Raw genomic sequence first — 21,496 nt, forward strand, 5'->3', positions numbered from 1 at the left:
AAACTACTGTTTCTACTGTAATGGCTTAACTTTGCAATCAATCCATTGTTCATATTAATGTTTAAGTTGACACGTTGTGCCATATAGTTTTGCATTCAAGATTTAATTCGTGCATGTTTTTTCGTAGTGCATGATCACAGTTCATATGTGTGGGGAAAGACAAGCTATTAGAGTAAAAATATTGCGTTAGGCTGCTTCATGAGTTAATAAGAAAACGTTTTTTACAATTCCTGCAAATGCAGTGATGAAGTTCATGTTCTCAAGATTTATTTTTATGAATTAAAATGTTTTGAAAATGTGCTGTGGACAGAGACGCATTCATTTTTTTCTCTTTCGCGGAGGTTATGTTTTGAAAGACGATGTCCTGTAGCTCAGGCACGGCCCCACTTCTCAACAGGCCCACCTAAAACTTTTTTCCAAAAAACCCCCCCAAATTTTACTATATTCTAATTTAGTCAAGAATTATAAAAAAAAATCGTCAATAAGCTCATAATTTGTGCTAAAATAGTCTAAATGTTTAGTTTTAAAACCATTTTAAAAAGCTGGTAATATTTTGATGTTTCTGCGCAATTTCAGCAGTCAGTGAGGTTCGGGTTTGTTCCGATCAGAGCTGGTGAGCGGAGAGCGCATTTCTGATTATTAGAAATATTTTAATTAGAAATATAATATATATTAATATTATAATACATTTTTGTTAGATCGTACAATGATTACCAAATTTCTCTCTCATATTGCTCCTCATATCCACTGAAAACAGTCCAAAAATTTGAACCAAAAGTCAAATTATTATGGACGGAAGTTAAAACTGGTGGGTACAAAATGACTCATGACTCTAAGTGTAGAAAAGGCCCCAAAGTTATGTTAGAGTTGTTATTATTTAGTCAATCATGCTTTATGTTTCATGTTTTCTCCCGTTTATTCAGTGCTTGTAAAAGAGTAGAAAAGTGCGCACTGGTTTGTGTATTTTATCTGATGTCACGCACTTAGTATGCAGTATGATAGAGATAGGCGTTCGTCATTACAGTTAATTTTCAGTACTACAGAGATCGTCTGTCGATTCGGACATAATGGCGGGTGTCCCCTTACGAAAATTAACCATGGTTTTATTGTGGTAAAAGTGTAGTAACCATGTTTTTTTGGTCAATTGATTACTATGAGCAAAACCATGGTTTTACTACACTAACCATGGTTTAACTATGGTTTTTGAAAACCATGGTTGTCAAAACCATGGTTATTTTGTGGTAGCCATGGTTTTACTACAGTAACCATGGTTTTTTGGTCTTAACTGTAGTAAAACCATGGTTAATTTTCGTAAGGGTCATTTTTCCTCAGAGTGTGCGTGAATGTGAAAAGTAAGTAAAGTTATATCTGCTGCATTACTCATGTATTTTTGGCGCTGTTATTTCTGTTATTTTATATGTTAATTAAGAGTTTTTAAGGGTCGCTACACGACCGTTGTGTTAATTATATCTACCTGATTCAATACGTCGGATCAGATATTTCATATCGTGTTGAGACATGTTTGCTTTATTTAACACTTGTTGTTATAAATGTTCATTATTGTGGCTGAGTAAAGTTTTATGTGGTGTTAAATATTATCTGGACTGCTATTAAGGCTTTAAAGTATGTTATAAATGACAGTATGTTATAGTTACGTTATTGGTAACTTAATGTATGGTAGATAATATTAGAAGTGTTTAAATCCTTTCTCTTTGCATACTTTTCTTAAAGGGACAATCAGTAGGATCTACCCCCATCTAGTGGTGGAATTGTATTTTCCATTCAAACAAACAGTGCTTACTAGCTCCTCCCCTTTCCAAATGCGTGTTTCAACTATGGTAGCCGTTATGTAATCGCTGATCTCCTTATCCGTTGCAGCTGGTTCACGTGTTCTGAATGAAAACGCGTTGTGGAAACGCGTTTGTAGGCTAGTGCTTTTTGTCCCTCTCTGTTATTATAGTTTATCAATACGGCGGAACGACATGGATGCCTCCTTGGACTTACCCGTTCAATGTAAGTGAAGAGAAGAAATTCTAAGCTTACAAACAAAAGTCAGATCACTGGCAGAGGTCATTTGACACCAACGAGGACATATTTATGAATAAAGACATTGATTTTGATTAATAAAACACTTAAAATTCTACTGATTGGCCCTTTAAGTTTAAGAGATATATAGTCATATTTTCTGATTATTGTTTATTTTATATTATAATGTAGAGGGGAATGAGTATATGTATGTTTCCCGTATTCATTTGTATTTTGTTTCTCTCTTTATAGAAACCACACACTGTATTCAAATTGCATTTAAACTCACTCATACAAGAAAAGGAGAATAAACAGAAAATTAAGAATATCTCCCAGCTCTTTATTGCATACTCTGGAATATTTGGCCTTAAGGAGTGTTCTGGCCGACACACCTGCGTGAACCTGGTGATAAACCCAGAATTGGCACCTATGCTGAGTGTTTAGGCAGCGGCAGTCACGCGGTCTCTTCACAACATTTTTACACCTGGTTATTAAGACACCTTTGGTCGATTAGATTAAAAGTGGACGAGAGAGAGAGAGAGAGAGAGAGAGAGAGAGAGAGAGAGAGAGAGAGAGAGAGAGAGAGAGAGAGAGAGAGAGAGAGAGAGAGAGAGACATTCCCGTTTACACTTTGTATTTTTAATTCGCCTCTTTTGTCCACTTGCGAGTTGTTGAAAAGAAAGCTGCTTGTGTTGTTACTGAACATGCTAATTTCAGAGCAATTGATTAAATAAGTCGCAACTTTAAACCCTCGCAACGCTATATAAAAGAGGGGGAGAGCAGATGCTTTAGTTTGGTAAAAGTCTAAAGTCCATTTAACATTAAACATTAGCCTACATCATATATTACTACATATGTTGCCGGTCAAGCATTGTCTTCTTAAAGATGCTTATTAATTTGTTAAGTACATAACTTACTGTAAAGCTAATAAACTTCATAAGTTTCCCTTTTCAATACAAGTCCTATATAACGTTATTCTGGTCAAACCTGCCAATGATTCAAGTTGTATGTTGTTCTTTTTGTGTTTTAAAGTTATTCATAAGTCAAGTTTACGGTTTTGTGCACTGATATCAGACTCATTTTGGATAATAAAGTTTATTGTTAAACACACCTGCATGTATTACACGTCTTTGTCACAGCATTTTAAGTGTTTGATCACCACATTTGTGAGTGATCGTTGCAAATATAATGTATATATAGTGTATTCTATGTACAGTACTGTAGTATAATATAATATAATATACTGTAGTATATGTGAACTGTACTATAATACACAATGAATACCGGCCGATATATTGTTATCTGTCTTTTTTACTCCCTAATATCTGTATCGGCCCAAAAAATGCATATCGGTCGGGCTCTAATAATAAATAGAGGAGTGAAAGAGTGAAAAATAATACTAATTTAATAAATAATTAATAAGAAAAATTACATTGTTAGGAAAGTAACAAATCAAACAGTGTATATATCATTGAATTCCCAAACTGGTATTTCATGCCAGAATAATTAACATTTTGTTGTTATAGTTTATGAAATGGCTGTTGACAAAACGCTGTTTATCTATGCATTTGCTCATCCATCACCTTTATCAAACTTGTTATAGCTCACGAAAGTAATAAACAGAGGCAGACACTACTTAAGTATTTTTACTTTCTACATAAAAAATTTATTTTTAAGTATTCAAATTTTAAAACATTCCAAAGCATATTCATAATTTTTACTCCACTACATTTCATAATTTCATGTTTTTGGTTTATATTTAATATTAAAGTACATTAAACATCTATTTTTTTTTACTTTTACTCAAGAAAAGTAAAAGTACCCAATTTTTATGTAATTAGGTATTAAATCAATTTTAATATGCAATATTAAAGGAATACACAGTATGATTATATGCTTTAGAATAGTGAACATTGTTTAGTATGTTATGTTACATAGTAAAGTAATTTTTTCCCAAAGACAAACACTCTGATAAAGCACAGATGATTGAAAAATGAACATAAAATACTCAAGTAGTGTCCACCTCTGGTAATAAATAATTAATATCCACAGAGCAAAATAATGTTTATCTGGTTAATGTTAATATAACTTGGGGTACATCTTAAAAGCTGAATGTGGTGGCTGTGCTTCAGCCTTCAACCCGGTAAGTGAACAGCAAGATGAACGGGAGTTTAAAAGGCTATTAATAAGCATACAAAAAAATTAATTCAGCATTTTTATTTCCCACACAAGCATTCATTCATGGCTGTTTAATTCATGAAAAGCTATGTTGTTACTGGGGCAGGATTTGATGAATTAATTTACGTGACTCTGTGAATTGTCTCAATTTCTTAGTCAAGCTGCATAGATGGCTTTTCAGGCATTTATAACACATCTTATCTGTGCATTACTGTCTGTTATGTTACATAAATTGATTTATTAAAGCAAAGTAAGTATACTCAAAGTCCTTTTAATGAAGTTGCGTCACTCCGCCGTCATATTTGCTGCGCACGCTGTTGTTGTTAGCCGTTTCTCAATACCAAGTACGCCAAACTCGGACTTGTGTCTTTCGTAGTTCGAACTTGCAAGTTCAGACTCGGAAGAACGAACTCCTGACGTGAAATGCATTCCGGGAAACTTCGCTGTCATAATCCACACAAGTCTCCTCTGATGCATCCTCGATAAAATGGGCGGATCAAGAACACATCCGGGGATTTTATGTGAACTTGGGCTTGATGCGAACTTTCCTATTTTAAAAACAGTACATTGTGAAAAACGCTGTCATTAGGGGTGTAACGGTACGTGTATTCGAACCGGACCGTTTCGGTTCAGGGCTTTCGGCACGGTGCGCACGTGCACCGAAAGGCCGAATGCATTTTGTGTGCACCTGTGCGGAACATAATACGTGCGTTTCCATACGAACATATTAAGTGGCGGAAGTCTCCGCGTTCAGCGCAAGTCTTCTGTCAAACATATAACATAATTCGGCCGGCAGAAAGATTTTTATTTACTTAGTTGTATATCCGTTTGATTATTGATGTAAACGTTTACGTGTCGTATCTAAAAGCGCATGTTAAACGCGTGTCAACGCACTGCTTTGTTCTTTCAAAAGTGCGTGAGAGGATGCACGTCTTTCGTTGCTACGCATTCATGAGATGCGCTTTCTGTGACAGCAAGAATAAGGAATGCGTGATCAGATTTTTCATCTGCATATCACGTCAATCATATCATTGTCACAATGCGATCAGCTGGTCGGGACAGAGAAGAGCTGTAACCCGGGCTTACTCAGCTGTTACTCAGCTGCGGAGGGGTTCATAAGTAAAGTCACAGCTTACATTGATGACACAAGCAAAGATTAGGAGAAACGTGCAAAAGATCAAAGATGGCTATGTATGCAGCTCACTAATCTCAAAATGAGTGTATAATAAGTATATCATCATGTTGCTTGCTATGCAGTTACACATAGAGCAGTAATAATATTTTTATACAGAGATGGTACATAGCCAATTCAATTCTGTGAGTTAAACAATCCAAAATAAATCAAAACAGAAAAATTTTAGTGGCAAAAATGTAGGCTAATAATTCATAAATGTATTCAGGAATTGAATTTGTTAGTTCAAGGTTTTAGTAGAAAAAGTTTAAGAGAAGGTTAAGATAAGAGTTACCTTCTGTTATAAAATAATGTAAAAAATAACTTTGCAGTAGTATTTTATTTATTATTTTTTCATTTTATATATATTTTATCTGTTATATTTTAATAAAGTGTTTAAAAAAAGTGTAAACAAATTGTAAAAAAAGTTTAAAGTAATAAATAGAGCCCGACCGATTTATCGTTTTGCCGATTTTATTGGCCGATATGAGCATGTCGCAGATATATCTGTATCGGCGTATAAGCCGCAGATATGCGCCGATATGAACGTTTGTTACAGAACACATTAAATGCATTTAAAAGATGTAAGTACTTGTTTGTCCAGCAGAGTGCGCCATACTGGTTGCTAATGGTGACCCAGGTCACTCACTGTAGTGACACCATCCAATCCCCCACCCCCTTCACGTTCAGTCAGTCTCTCAGTTCAGGTGGCATGGAAGCAGTCACGCAGTGTCTTCTTCACAACATTGTTACACCTGGTATTAAGACGCGCTTTGGTCGATTGGATTATAAATGGACAAGAGAGACGCATTCCCGTTTACATTTTGTGTTTTTAATCCGTCTCTTTGTCGACTTGCGAGTTAAAACGCAAGCGGGAGAAATGACGCGAGACGGAGAAAGGACACGTTTAAACTACGCGCAGCCGTGCACTTATATATCACTATATGAGATTACTGCTGCTTGTGTTGTTAGTTAACATGCTAATTTCAGAGCAATTGATTCAATAAGCTCGCGCAACTCTACACCCTTGCTAAATAAAAGAGGCGGAGCGAAGACGCTTTAGTTTTATAAAAGTCTAAAGTTTGCACGGGACCCTGGGTTTGTGTTATAAAAACGTTGTACATTAAACATAGCGTACATTAGTATGTGCTCCGTCAAGCATTGTCTTCGTAACGGTGAGTGGCTAACAAATTTGTGAAGTACACAACTTACTGTAAAGCTAATAATCAATGACTTCATAAGTTTATAACGTTATTCTTGTCAAAACTGCAAATGATGCAAGGTTTATGTATTTTGTTCTCTTTGTGTTTTAAAGTTATTTATAATAAGTCAAGTTTACTGTTTAGTGCACTGATATCCGACTCATTTTGGATAATAAAGTTTATTGTTAACTTCTTGCCTATAGTACATAATTTGTCACATCAATATAAGTGTTGGATCACCACATTTGTGAGTGATCATTGCATTGCATTGCATTGTATTTATTCATATACAGTATATTATGTTAAAGTATATAGTGTATTCTATGTACAGTACTGTAGTATAATATACTGCAGTATATGTGTACTGAACTATAATATACACATAAAGATATCGGCCGATATATCGTTATCGGCCTTTTTTACTCCCTAATATCTGTATCGGCATCGGCCCAAAAAAACGCATATCGGTCGGGCTCTAGTAATAAACAACCTGCAGTTTAATGTTTGCATTTCTCCCTTACTGTACCGAAAATGAACCGAACCGTGGCTTCAAAACCGGGGTTCGCACCGAACCGTGATTTTTGCGTACCGCTACACCCCTAGCTGTCATTATTCTCTTACATATCTGTGCATAAAATTGGAGGCATATAATTACATTTTAAATGTAATAAATATATTTACAATTTTAAATAAATATTATTATTTTAAATATTGAGTAGATTGTGGTTCCTTACTGTGTAGCAATGTGTGTTTATATTTACAACTAAAACAAACGTTTGTCTTTATAAAAGTTCTGTAACATTTCATACAGTTTATTGAGTTGGATCACGTGATGTTCGGTTGGGGAGCTTCAGAAAAGGTCATGTGATTTCCGGTTAGGGAACATAGGGTTCATCGATGCTCACTGGTTTTTGCGGTGCATTGTGGGAATTTTTAGGGAACGAACGTTCCAGTGCACTGAACGGATTTTGCGATTGAGACAGCCCTTAAAATGGCTGACTCCCTGATCAGTGCCCTGACTACTGAACAAGGGAGCTGATTGAGACACACGGTTTGAATTGGAACAGTACTTGGGCCGCGACTGATGACGTTTCACAAGTCCACAAGAACGCAAGTACAGACAAGAGCCGTTTCTCAATGTCAAGGATACTTCCTTGGCAGGACTAGTCCTTACAAGTCACTTCCTTCAGAGGCTAGGCGAGGCTCCTTTTAAGCATTCGGAGAACACGTTAAATGGAACAGGCTAGCAAGTGCCCGTCATTATGTCATTGCGTGATTGAAAGGTGTGCTTTCGGTGCTGTGCGCATAGGATTGTGGGTGATTTCAGCGCGTGAAGAGCGCGAAGGATACAAATGTGCATCCTTTACTGTATATGGGATATTTCTCGAACAAAGGACTCAGTCCTTGGCTGAAATTTCGAGGATCCTCGACATTGGAACAGTCCTTCGACGGACGTCGATGATGTAGCATCCTCGAAATTCTAGCTTCCGAGGATCCTTCCTTGACATTGAGAAACGGCTAAGAACGCATATTGAGAAACGGCTGTTGTCTCCTCTCCTCAGTGGTGACATGGCGTCCAGCGCACAAATCTCAAAACTGCCACAAGGTGGCGGCATTTATAGGTCAAACCGATATTACAAAACCAATTTCCGATAATGGGAAAATGCTTAAAGTAGGGGTCACCAAACCTGCTCCAGGAGGGCCAGTGTCCCTGCAGAGTTTACCTCCAACCCTAATCAAACGCACATGAAGCAGCTAATTAAAGTGCTTCAGGTTTGTTTGACAATTAGGGTTGACAATATTTGCATAATGGCTTCAATAAAAACAGTGGATAAAAACAAAAAAGATTGCCAACTACGTCAGCAGGTGACGTGTAGTAGTCTCCTCATGAACAACCAGAGAGGAGAACAAATAAAAAAAAAAATCGTTTGTTTTGGTTTCTCTAAAAAAAAGTAAATATTAATATTATTATTGAACGATTGATGGACCTTTTGGCGATGTCCTTTATCATGAGGAAAGGATTGTGAAACAAACAAATTCAATGGGACAGACAGAAGCCTCCTGAATTTAATCAAAAATATCTAAAAATGTGTTCTGAAAACAATCGGAGCACTTGGGGGTTAAGGACGACACAGGAGTAAGTGATTTTGGGGTGAACTAACCCTTTAAGCCTACATGCCAATTCCTTAATAAGTTTTAAAGATATCCTAAACTTCTTTCACATTTTAGTACTTACACTTTTTGGTCTTTTAATTAGTTAATTTGTGACTGAAAACAGGTGCTCACATGACAGTTAAAAACAACAATAATTAAGGAGACATACCTGATGGAATAAAATCATCATCTTCATCAGTGGGATCTTCCTCTTCTGTGGGTTCAGTTTTGATTTCTGTGGGTTCAGTTTTGATTTCTGTGGGTTCAGTTTTGATTTCTTTGGGTTCAGTTTTAATCTTCATCATGAGGTTCGTGCAGTCGATGAGTTTAACTGAACACATCTTCAGTTTGGTCTGCAGGATCTGCTGCTTTTCTCCAGCGTTACAGACAGAATCCAGAGACTCTGTGGAGGTTTGATCCTCCTGTAAGCTCTGTTTACTGTCACACACTGTAGTGTCCTGAGTGTCTGTGGGCTTTGACTCAGTATAACAGAGTAAAGTCAGACTGAGATCGGAGTCTTGTGTGTGTCTGGATTTCTCTTCAGAGAGTTTAGTGTCCAGCAGTGTCTGTGGTGTGCGGCTCTGATCTCTGCTCATCCACACTGAATCCAGACTCCCATCATCAGTCACATACACTGAAGATTCACAACAATCTACATCCTGATAACACAACACACACATACAGTAAGATTAGAAATTATTTGATGTTGTCTGATTCAGGTAAATGATGTTTAAGCTGTACAAACCTTTCGATTCATTGCTAAATCTCCTATTGACCTCAGCTTTGTCTCCAGTAACGCCACCTCAGCTGAGAGATTTTTGTGATGAAATCATCAATATATCCAGCATGGACAGATCAGTTCCTACTGATTTACAGCACAGTACATCTCATCATCAACGCCTCAACAAAAAAAATACACAGAGACAAGACTACATTCAATGAAACACGCAAGAGAGAAAAACACCGAGGATCCACAAACACATCACACGCGCTCTTTCTTTCTTTCTTTCTTTAGTGAGTTTATTTGCGGACTAAAGAGCTGCAGCGCCTCCTGCTGTACTGGAGAGAAAAAACGCTCACTGCTTTACAATAGACTTAGCAAAACAAATCATCACAAACTATTTTGTTCACACATTTAAGTTAACGTTACAAAATGAAAAAAGAGATCAAGTGATTTGCTAAATAATGTAGTCTTTGAGGTAAAAAGAAATGACAAATAAAACATTTCATTCACTTTAATGAATCTTACCAGAGCAGTAGCCGCCTAGCTAACGTTATCTCTTGTTTTTAAATCAATCACACGCTTCTACCCAGCTAACAATTTTTGGTTCCCAAAACGTTCCCCTAACGTTAGTTTTTGGTTCCCATAACGTTATTTTCCAAGGTTTCTTTTTGGCTAGCCAGGAAAGTTTTCTTTACCGAAATAGAACGTTATTTTTAGGTTATTTTAACGTTTTCCTAATGTAACGTTTTCCTAACGTTAGGAAAACGTTAAAATAACCTAAAAATAACGTTCTATTTCTGTAAAGAAAACTTTCCTGGCTAACCAAAAACAAACCTTGGAAAATGCACAGCTGACATGGAGTGAAAAATGATCTCAGCGTTGCCGGGGCTCCGTGCACGCACTGACAGAGCGCGCAAGACTCCAGCCTCAGTGAAGAAGTGAAGGCATACAAAAGTACGGCACGTCTATAAGTACATCCCATGCTGTGTTTTTATCTATCATATCTATCTAAAATAAGTAAAACACATTTCCGTATAAGGAGGAATAAAATAATTTATTTAATACAAAATCTATAATAATTAAATTATGCTATTACTGGAAAAAATGTCTATTAAAATATTATACCATTATATAACACAGGTTATTTTATATAAAAATACCTCAACACATCACATATTATGTATTTAGATAACATTATATTTTATCAAATTTATAATAGTGACTTCAACACAATAAAGAAGAGTTAAAACAGATATTTATTGAAAATATATAAACATGTAATTCACTTTAGTTTAACAGACCTTACAGCAGCCGCCTCTCCATTATTAAGTAACAACAATCAGCATCTCTCTCTCAGTTTTTACAATAATCAAAAGCTTCTAACTTCCTATTCTCTTCATGGAAATAATTAAAATATATTTTCGTTTTCACATTTTTAAACTACTAATGAAGAAACAAAAAAGAAATCGCTAGAATGATATACTCTGAAGTTAAAACGCAATGAGAAATAAATCAGTCACTTTAGGTTAAAAGATCTTACCACAGTTAGTCGGCTATCCGTTTTTACAACAATAAAAAGTTTCTAACATTATATTCTCCTCAAATCGATTGGAAATCACTCGTATATATATTTCTTCTCACATATTTAAGTTACTAAATCAAGAAAGAGACAAAAGAACCGCTAAAATAATGTTAGTCTCTGAGGTAAAAACGAAAGGACCGTTATTTTTTTAAATTAACGACTTTTCCTGAGCACAAGATAAAGCGGGTACTCGTGAAGAAGGCGGTAAGCTCGTGCAGACAAGCACGCGCATATTAGACGTGCACACTAAAGGAATAATGGGTTTAATTATGCATTCACTTCATTTCCTAAAAAAAAACATAACCAAAAAATAACCATTAGAGAACGTTATGTATAAGTTATTTTTAGGTTATTTTATGGTTCCAGAAAACCAAAAAATAACCAAAAAATAACGTTCTGTATAAGTTATTTTTAGGTTATTTTAAAAATAACCACCCTGCAACGTTATGGGAACGTTATTTTATGGTTCCAAAAAAAGAACCAAAAAAGAACCAAAAAAATAAAGTTCTGTATAAGTTATTTTTAGGTTATTTTAAAAATAACCACCCTGCAACGTTATGGGAACGTTATTTTATGGTTCCAAAAAAAGAACCAAAAAAGAACCAAAAAATAACGTTCTGTATAAGTTATTTTTAGGTTATTTTAAAAATAACCACCCTGCAACGTTAGGGGAACGTTATTTTATGGTTCCAAAAAAGAACCAAAAAAGAACCAAAAAATAACGTTCTGTATAAGTTATTTTTAGGTTATTTAAAAATAACCACCCTGCAACGTTATGGGAACGTTATTTTATGGTTCCAAAAAAAGAACCAAAAAAGAACCAAAAAATAACGTTCTGTATAAGTTATTTTTAGGTTATTTAAAAATAACCACCCTACAACGTTATGAGAACGCTATTTTATGGTTGCAAAAAATAAAACCTAAAATTTTGGTTCCCAAAAAAATAACCAAAATATAACCAAAAACTAACGTTAGGGGAACGTTCTGTGTTTGCTGGGTAACACCCTGTCTTCATATAGACTTTAAAATCGATCGAAAACCACCAAAATTAGGTGCTAAAATTTTCAAAATGGTTAAATGTTAAAACTAGTTATTCAGATAGAAAGTGCTTGAAAAAAGCTTATAAATTATAACAATATCATGTTTATGGGTTCAAGAATAACAAAATACAGGCCATTTGAAACTCGAAAATCATCACTTTATTTTGTCCCATGTTTTCCATTACAATTCAAGAAAATGAGTGACCGAATCATGAAAATTATGAAGTTTTTTGCTATAACTATTAATTTTTGAGATATTGACCTGAATCGTTCAGGATAGGATAAGCTGTTTGCCATATCCTCTACATATTCTAATTCTGAAAAGTTTGATATATAAAAAAACAAACTACTAATTACACCAAATAACACTCTTTATTCAGTCTATATACAGACATCTACTATGGCTACTGCTTCACATTCTTTGTCCATTCAACCAGATTTTGGTGGAGGTAACTCCCCTGGTCGATGTTCAAATTTATTAAAATTGCGTTCACTTGTAGTTTAGCAATTAAACTAAATGTTTTTACAATTTCAAGAATGTCTTTACTCAACTTCAGCAAAAACAAAGACGATTTTCAAACAACAGACTTTAGCGAGCTCGCACGGCCAGTTAAACATGAAAGGTGGTGACTGAAAACGAAAAGGTACCTATATGCTTCTTCCGGTGATGTTAACAATAAAAACTCAGAAATTTCGCATTATTTTTCACAACACCCTGAGGAAATCTTGAGTTTCGTTGAGCGGAACCAAAAAGTCAGCCGCGACAGTATGGAGCGAGATATGTTTCTTTATTACATGCGATAAATTAAATGATCTGAGAGAAATAAAACTATTTGAAAGAAAAAGTTATCACACTGATAGCAAAGAAGCATTTCATGACAAAAAAAAGAATATTTGAGAGAACATTTTTTTTATACCAAAAGCAAAAAATTATAATATTTGAGACTAAAAAAAGTTTTGAGAGAAAGTATTTTCTCATGATAGAACATAAAAAATATAAATTTGAATTTTTAAAATTATTTCTGAGAAAAAAAATCTCTCAAGTATTTGTTTTTTGCAATTAATGTGAAAACATTTTCTCTTAAAAAAAGTGTTTCTATCAAAACGCTTTTCTTTGCTCTCGATGCAATTTCTTGCTCTCGTGTCAGGATTTTGCTTTCTCTGTGAAAATTGTGTCATGGGCGGGGCCACGTTCCTATTGGCCAGTCGGGTAAGCATCGTCTTGTCTTAGGAATCGAACTGAATCATTACACCGTTGTTCGGTTCACCTAGATAGATGCCGTCTCTGCTATTAGTTGAGCACGGACACTCTATTATTCACGTTCCGGTTTTCCACGGTCTGTTCACCATTGCTGTAGTGAAAGAACGCTTCCCTGCCAATGACGAGTAATTACGGCTTTCCGCAATACCGCTATTATCCACCAGGTGGTGATCTTTCACAACTTATACAACTCAGAAGTGTTGCCCTATGACAGTAGCCAGGTGTGTTCAACTTCATGCGGCGCTGCGCAGACTGATCGGCGGCTGACTATAAGCAGTGCATTCCGGTTAGTAACTTTGTCCGATTTAAGCTGGCGCTGCAGGCACGTGACTGTTGCTGCGTCCGAAACCGCCTACTTCATACTATATAGTATGTGAAAAGCAGTAGGCGAGGCGAGTAGTATGTCCGAATACATAGTATTTGAAAAACAGTATGCGAAAAGTACCCGGATGACCTACTACTTCCGGTGAGATTTTGCAGTGTGCATACGATGGACGCTTCACTATCCCATGATGCCCCGGACGAGGAGTTATCCAACGAAGAAGACGAGGCATGCGGCTGTTTTCGTGCTGAAATGACATGACGTGATGATGACGTATGTCACATGATGTAGCAACATGGCGAATGTAGTATGTCCGAATCTCATTCATACTACCAGGATTCGTACTATACAGTACCTACTGTTTTAACGCCAAGTAAGTAGGTACTTCATCTAATTCAGTACCTACTATACAGTATGCGGTTTCGGACGCAGCCTGTGTCATATGGTTTTTAAGTACCGCGAAAGCGATTCGAGATCAGCCGCCTCAGTTAGCCGAACTTTATTCTTGTAAAAACAGATGCTGTAATCCTCTTCAGTTCCACTTATGCTCATACACGGGCATTAAAAACAGTATAATTCACTTTTTATGTAGTTTACATCTTACAAATCATGTTTAATGCGAGTAAGCAAGCAAACGACACGTGATCAGCCATGCCTGACGTAAATGCAGCAAACTACGGGAACCACGGCGCGTCCGACTTCACGTCTCCGTTTTCAGCTCCTCCCCGCCTGCACCCCGCCTTGAAGACATTCAAATTTTGTGAAAATCATGAAAAATGCTGGCGCTAGAAACTTTTTTTAAAACGCTGGCGGGGCAAGAGTCAATGGTTCTGTCCAGTGTGAAGTCTCTGATGGGATTTTAAGTTAGACGAAGTAGTAAACATCTTGTCACACTGAGAGCATTTGTATGGTTTTTCACCTGTATGAACTCTCTGGTGCTTTAGTAAGGTACACTTTAGACTAAAACTCTTCCCACAGACACTACAGTGATAAGGTTTCTCTCCAGTATGAACTCTTTGATGAACTCTTAATTTAGATAATTTAAAGAAGCTCTTTCCACAGACACTACAGTGATGAGGTTTCTTTCCAGTATGAACTCTCTGATGAAATCTGAATTGAGATGAATTAGAGAAGCGCTTTCCACATTGAGCGCAGACGTAAGGTTTCTCTCCAGTGTGAACTCTCTGATGGACTTTTAAGGAAGATGAATAAGTAAACGTCTTGTCACACTGAGAGCATTTGTAAGGTTTTTCACCTGTATGAGTTCTCAGGTGTGTCACTAAAACGTCATGTCGATTAAAACTCTTCCCACAGACACTACAGAGATAAGGTTTCTCTCCAGTATGAACTCTCTGATGAACTTTTAACTGACCTGACTGAGCAAACGTCTTGTCACACTGAGACCATTTGTAAGGTTTTTCACCTGTATGAACTCTCTGATGGGATTTTAAGTTAGACGAAGAAGTAAACATCTTGTCACACTGAGAGCATTTGTAAGGTTTTTCACCTGTATGAACTCTCTGGTGCTTTAGTAAGGTATCCTTTACACTAAAACTCTTCCCACAGACACTACAGAGATAAGGTTTCTCTCCAGTATGAACTCTTTGATGAACTCTTAATTGAGATAATTTAAAGAAGCTCTTTCCACAGACACTACAGTGATGAGGTTTCTTTCCAGTATGAACACTTTGATGAACTCTTAATCGAGATGAATCAGAGAAGCTCTTCCCACAGACACTACAGTGAAAAGGTTTCTCTCTAGTATGAACTCTTTGATGAACTCTTAATTGAGATAATTTAAAGAAGCTCTTTCCACAGACACTACAGTGATGAGGTTTCTTTCCAGTATGAACACTTTGATGAACTCTTAATCGAGATGAATCAGAGAAGCTCTTCCCACAGACACTACAGTGAAAAGGTTTCTCTCCAGTATGAACTCTTTGATGAACTCTTAATCGAGATGAATCAGAGAAGCTCTTCCCACAGACACTACAGTGATAAGGTTTCTCTCCAGTATGATCTCTCTGATGAACTTTTAAGTTAGATGAATAAGTAAACGTCTTGTCACACTGAGAGCATTTGAAAGGTTTTTCACCTGTATGAACTCTCTTGTGATTTAGTAATGAGGCCTGTTGACTAAAACTCTTCCAACAGAGACTACAGTGATAAGGTTTCTCTCCAGTGTGAACTCTCTGATGGTATTTTAAGTTATTTGAACAAGCAAACGTCTTGTCACACTGAGAGCATTTGTAAGGTTTTTCTCCAGTGTGAACTCTCTGATGGATTATCAGCTGATAATTATAACAGAAGCGTTTATCACAGTGTGAACACTGATGGAGTTTCTCTTTAATGTGAGTATTCTGGTGTTTTTTTAATGAACTTGAATCCCTAAAGGTTTTGTCACATTCACTGCACTGATACGGTCTCTCATTGGTGTGTAAAAGCACATGTCTCTTCAGATTATATTTACAGCTAAATCTCTTCTCACACTGAGGACACTCGTAAGGTTTTTCTCCTGTGTGAATTCTCTGATGAACTTTAAGAATGTCTTTGGTTTTGAAGTATTTTCCACATTCAGTGCAGTTGAAAGGCTTTTCATCACTGTGTGTGCTCATGTGAACATTTAGATTAAAGGAAGAGACACAAATCCTCCCACACTGCTCACAGTGAAACTGCTTCTTCTTCTTCTTCTCTCTGTGGTCTTCTGAATGAAGTTTCTTCTCTTGTAAGGTAGTAAAGCTGATCTCAGATCTGGTGAAGAGTTTCTGTTCTGTGTGTTTTCTCTCATGTCTCTCTAAAAGTCTCTGTGAGCTGAATGTCTTTCCACAGGTGATGCAGGAAAGAGTTTGTGCTGTCAGTCGCTCTTTTGATGTTGAGGACGTTATTTCTATATCCAAACATGAATCACTCTTCACATCTGAAAGAAACAAGAAACAATTAAATTGTCTTTTCACTCTTATTTACACAAAGAAGGATGAAGAAGTGAGATTCTGTATTTTTTTCTAGATTCACACATATAGACAGAAGACAGGTGTGAGTCCTGTTATTACAGCTGGGTCACTGCTAGTGATGGGATATTTGAAGCGAGTGTTCAGAGCGCATCTCGAGAATAAATGGGGGTGCCAGATGAAGCCTTGATTTAGGGCTTGTGTAGTTTTTAGAAATCACGTAACCAATGACAAACGAGGCCTCGCTTCGGTCTGAGTATCGGATCCGGATAAAGGAGTTTCAAAACTCGCGACACCTTATGGGTGTTGTGGCGTTTTAGTGTCAGATAGATGTCAAGAGTAGTAGAAGCAGAGTGTTGGAAAGTTTATTATTAGTAGTAGTACAACCCCAAGTCATAAAAAGTTGGGACACTGTAGAAATTGTGAGTAAAAAAAGCAATGGAATTATTTACAAATCTCAAACATAAATTTTATTCAAAACTAGGGATGCACCGATACCACTTTTTCCATCTCCGATCCGATTCCGATACCTGAATTCTGAGTATCGTCCGATTCCGATACCTGCCGATCCGATACTACTGTATTTTTCTTGAGCAATTTAAATTACACCCAGACACACACACAGACACACGCACACTATATATAAATGTGTATAGTGCTTTCTGCTAAATCTAGCATAATATAATTATATAATATATAATTATAATTTTATAGTAAAAACCAATAATTTAAAATGATTTACAAGTTACAAGAACATTAGTAATTATTAACCATGGCAGTGTTTAGGAGAAAATAAAATAGGCACGTTTGATCAAATAAGTATGCTAAATATATTTTCCTTAATTGCGCAAAAAGTCACAGTAAAAAAGCTTTAGTGTGCAGATGGTTATTTTGGGAATTATGCACTTAACCGGACCTTTTATGCACATTTCGGGTGCAGAATTGATGCGCCTAAATCATATTGAGTGCGTATTCTGCGCAATACTGTGCAGCATTGATGCTCTAGAAGCGTCCTCACACTCACATGGGAATCCTCGCACCGCAATGGAAAGTTACGTTCATAACTATTAAAACACAAAGAGATTTGATGCATCGTGTGCTCAGCACATACTGAATTGCAACAATCCAACAGCTTACTGAGACTTTATTAAATAAGATCTTTTAAACCGCCTACAGTTATTGAGTGTTCGTGTGTTGAATGACGCGTTTCATCCGTCCGCTTCACCTGTGAATTAACTCAGCACATAGTGAATTGCATCCATCCAACAGCTTACTGAGACTTTATAAAATCAGATCTTTAATAAAGCCTAACGTTACAGTTATTGTGTGTGCGTGTTTTGAATGACGCGTTTTCATCCATCCGCTGCTCATCAGTGGATTAACTCAGTTTGCAAGTAAGTTACATTGTTTCTGTGAACATTAATATCTTTAAATGTGCGTTTGTTCCTTCACATGAAGCTATTGAGTGTAAGATGACTTTGATTATAGTGCATAAAAACGTTTATGGTGCTTTTATAATACTATAAATAAATTCGTTTTAATCGCTTGTCAGTGACAACCATGGGTAACATGCAGTATCGGAATTGGATCGGTCCTGTTCGTCCGATATCCGATCCAGCAAAAAATGCCGGATCGGCCCCGATACCGATCCAGAATATCGGATCGGTGCATCCCTATTCAAAACAGAATATAAATAACAAAACAAATGTTGAAAGTGATACATTTTTAAATGGCATGCCAAATATTGGCTCATTTTGGATTTCATGACAGCTACACATTCCAAAAAAAGTTGGGACATGTAGCAATAAGAGGCCGGAAAAGTTAAATGTACATATAAGGAACAGCTAGAGAAGGACCAATGTTTAGGAATAGGAATTTTGTCCAATTCTTGTCTAAAATAGGCTTCTAGTTGCTCAAACGTCTTAGGTCTTTTTTGTCGCATCTTCCTCTTTATGATGCACCAAATGTTTTCTATGGATTTCTTTTTTGACCTATAGCGTTTTAGCTGGCAACGGCGAATGACACGGTGGATTGTGTTCACCGACAATGTTTTCTGGAAGTATTCCTGAGCCCATGTTATGATTTCCATTACAGTAGCATTTGTGTATGTGATGCAGTGCCGTCTAAGAGCCCGAAGATCACAGGCATCAAGTATGGTTTTCTAGCCTTGACCCTTACGCACAGAGATTGGTCCAGATTCTCTGAATCTTTGGAAGATATTATGCAATGTAGATGATGATAACTTTAAACTCTTTGCAGTACCGCTTACATCACTCAGTACTGCAACTAGGGCTGCATAACAATTAATCGCGATTAACCGTTTGGAGAAAACAAGTATAATAATTATGTATATATAAATATACACACGCATGCATGCACGCACGCACGTATATATTTAAGAAATGTTTACATGTGTATATACATTTGTACATTTATATTATATATAAATACTTAATATAAATATTTTTTCTTAACCCTTTAACTTTCACACCAAGTAAAAGGCATTTGACATTTTTTTTTGCATTTCTTATCTCCTTATGTCGCTAATTACCACACTTAATGTATTTTATTTTAACACATCCCATCATTTTTGTAAAATCGGCCTCTACCAAATGGTTGATATGTCACTTAAAGTGTAACTAAACCCCTGGCCAGAGCCTGACTCCACCCACTGACAATATTTGAAAAATGCAAGAAAAGTGGGCAGATCGCAACGGAGATAGAGGGGAGGAACTAAGCTCGTACCAAGTGTGTGGAGAGATAGTAACAAGGGCGTGGTGAGCTTGAACCTGCTTACGTCACAAGTTATTGTTTGGACCCAACATCCAAACTAAACTTTGTAATGTTCCAAATAAATGTTCTCAGAACATTGTATTTCTAAAAAGAAGTGTTGGTAGTGGACATTTTAACTTTCCAAGTAAATGTTTGTAGAATGCTATATTTGTAATGAAATTTAGGTGGTAAGAACATTGTAGGAACATTATGCTAACCATAAAATAACGTTCTAGCAACGTTAAGCAAACTGGACATTTCAACGTTTTTGGAACGTTAGAAAAACGTCCTCAGAACATAAATTTGTTAGCTAGGAATAATTAAGGAGACATACCTGATGGAATAAAATCATCATCTTCATCAGTGCGATCTTCCTCTTCTGTGGGCTCAGTTTTGATTTCTGTGAGTTCCGTTTTGATTTCTGTGGGTTCAGTTTTCATTTCTGTGGGTTCAGTTTTCATTTCTGTGGGTTCAGTTTTAATCTTCATCATGAGGTTCGTGCAGTCGATGAGTTTAACTGAACACATCTTCAGTTTGGTCTGCAGGATCTGCTGCTGTTCTCCAGCGTTACAGACAGAATCCAGAGACTCTGTGGAGGTTTGATCCTCCTGTAAGCTCTGTTTACTGTCACACACTGTAGTGTCCTGAGTGTCTGTGGGCTTTGACTCAGTATAACAGAGTAAAGTCAGACTGAGATCGGAGTCCTGTGTGTGTCTGGATTTCTCTTCAGAGAGTTTAGAGGCCTGCAGTGTCTGTGGTGTGCGGCTCTGATCTCTGTTCATCCACACTGAATCCAGACTCCCATCATCAGTCACATACACTGAAGATTCACAACAATCGACATCCTGACAACAGACACACAGACAGACAGTAAGATTAGAAATGATCTGATGTTGTCTGATTCAGGTAAATTATGTTTAAGCTGTACAAACCTCTCGATCTCCTCTTGGCCTAAGCTTTGTCTCCAGTAACGCCATCTCTTTCTTTTTCAGTTCCTACTCATTTACAGCACAGAACATCTCACCATCAATGTCTCAACACTAAAATACACAGAGACAAGACTCTGTTTACACTCAATGAAACACGCAAGAGAGAAAAACACCGAGGATACACAAACACATCACACGCGCGCTATTACTTTCTTTCTGGAGTTTATCTGCGGATTAAAGAGCTGAAGCGCCTCTTGCTGTACTGGAGAGAGAAGACGCTCACTGATTTACAATGGATTTAGTAAAACAAGTATGCGTCTCAATTATGGCCAGAAATCATCACAAACTATTGTATAAAGTAATGACTAAATGAAAAGAAGGGGTGGGAAAATAATTGCTTAAGAATAAAGAAAGACAAAACATCAAGCTTTTAAAGTCATAAAGATAGGACATCGTAGCACAAACTTTTCACAACGTTGTATTTTCATTGTAATTAGGAAATGTTTAAAAACTTTTAAAAAACACACGCTAAATAAAAACAAAAAGGACGTTTTATAAAATACCTAATTGGCACGTTTTCTTTAGTTAAAACATAAATCACTGTTCACTGCGAAAACAAAACCAGACCAAAATGCTACATTTTTGAGACATTTTGTTTAGCGGTTAAACCTTGGAATAAGACTTTTAAAGAACATCTTGACCATACAACGGGTGTTTATGTTACTTTGGTTTAAATATATGTCGACCCACCAGGAAAATGCCCGATATGCCCATTTACCAATCCAGCCCTGCCTACCATTACTATAGCTGAGATACATTTAAACCAATCTATACACTGGTCGTATTTTGGTATGGTCATGACGTCCTTTAAACGTTTTATTTCAACATTATGATTACGTTATTTTAACACCTAAACAAAAGGTCTCACAAATGTTGTATTTTAGTCTGGTTTAAGGGCTGCACAACGATTAATCACGATTAATCTATTGCAGAATAAAAGTTTTTGTGTACATCATAAATGTGTGTGTTTGTATAAATAAATATGCACACATGGATGTATTTTTGATCAACTGTTTAATGAAGAACTTCCAAACTCATTAGTTGTCCTTGCACGTTTGCTTTGATTAATCGCTGCCGCAACCGTGAACTTGCCAATTTGTATTACATTTTCTAAAAACAAAACTGGGA

General features: G+C 36.5%; 2 protein-coding genes across 3 annotated transcripts in view; both read right to left on the reverse strand.

Moving 5' to 3' along the window:
- Positions 1–21,496, reverse strand: part of LOC141349282 (uncharacterized) — a 212,579-nt gene that overhangs the window by 38,206 nt on the left and 152,877 nt on the right. The gene's annotated exons all lie outside the window — the stretch shown is intronic.
- The window catches only part of LOC129437102 (uncharacterized), a 129,214-nt gene continuing 118,409 nt past the window's right edge, over positions 10,692–21,496 (reverse strand). For both annotated transcript variants that reach the window (XM_073862489.1, XM_073862491.1), the window contains exons 2-3: positions 19,714–20,224; positions 10,692–16,576 (exon numbers count right to left, since the gene is read on the reverse strand). In XM_073862489.1, the coding sequence (XP_073718590.1) occupies positions 14,481–16,576; positions 19,714–20,224 (2,607 nt within the window). In that variant the 3' untranslated portion in view covers positions 10,692–14,480. The remainder of the gene's footprint in view (positions 16,577–19,713; positions 20,225–21,496) is intronic.

This window comes from Misgurnus anguillicaudatus, chromosome 24 (assembly GCF_027580225.2).
Source record: "Misgurnus anguillicaudatus chromosome 24, ASM2758022v2, whole genome shotgun sequence".
In the NCBI taxonomy this organism is placed as follows: domain Eukaryota; kingdom Metazoa; phylum Chordata; class Actinopteri; order Cypriniformes; family Cobitidae; genus Misgurnus; species Misgurnus anguillicaudatus.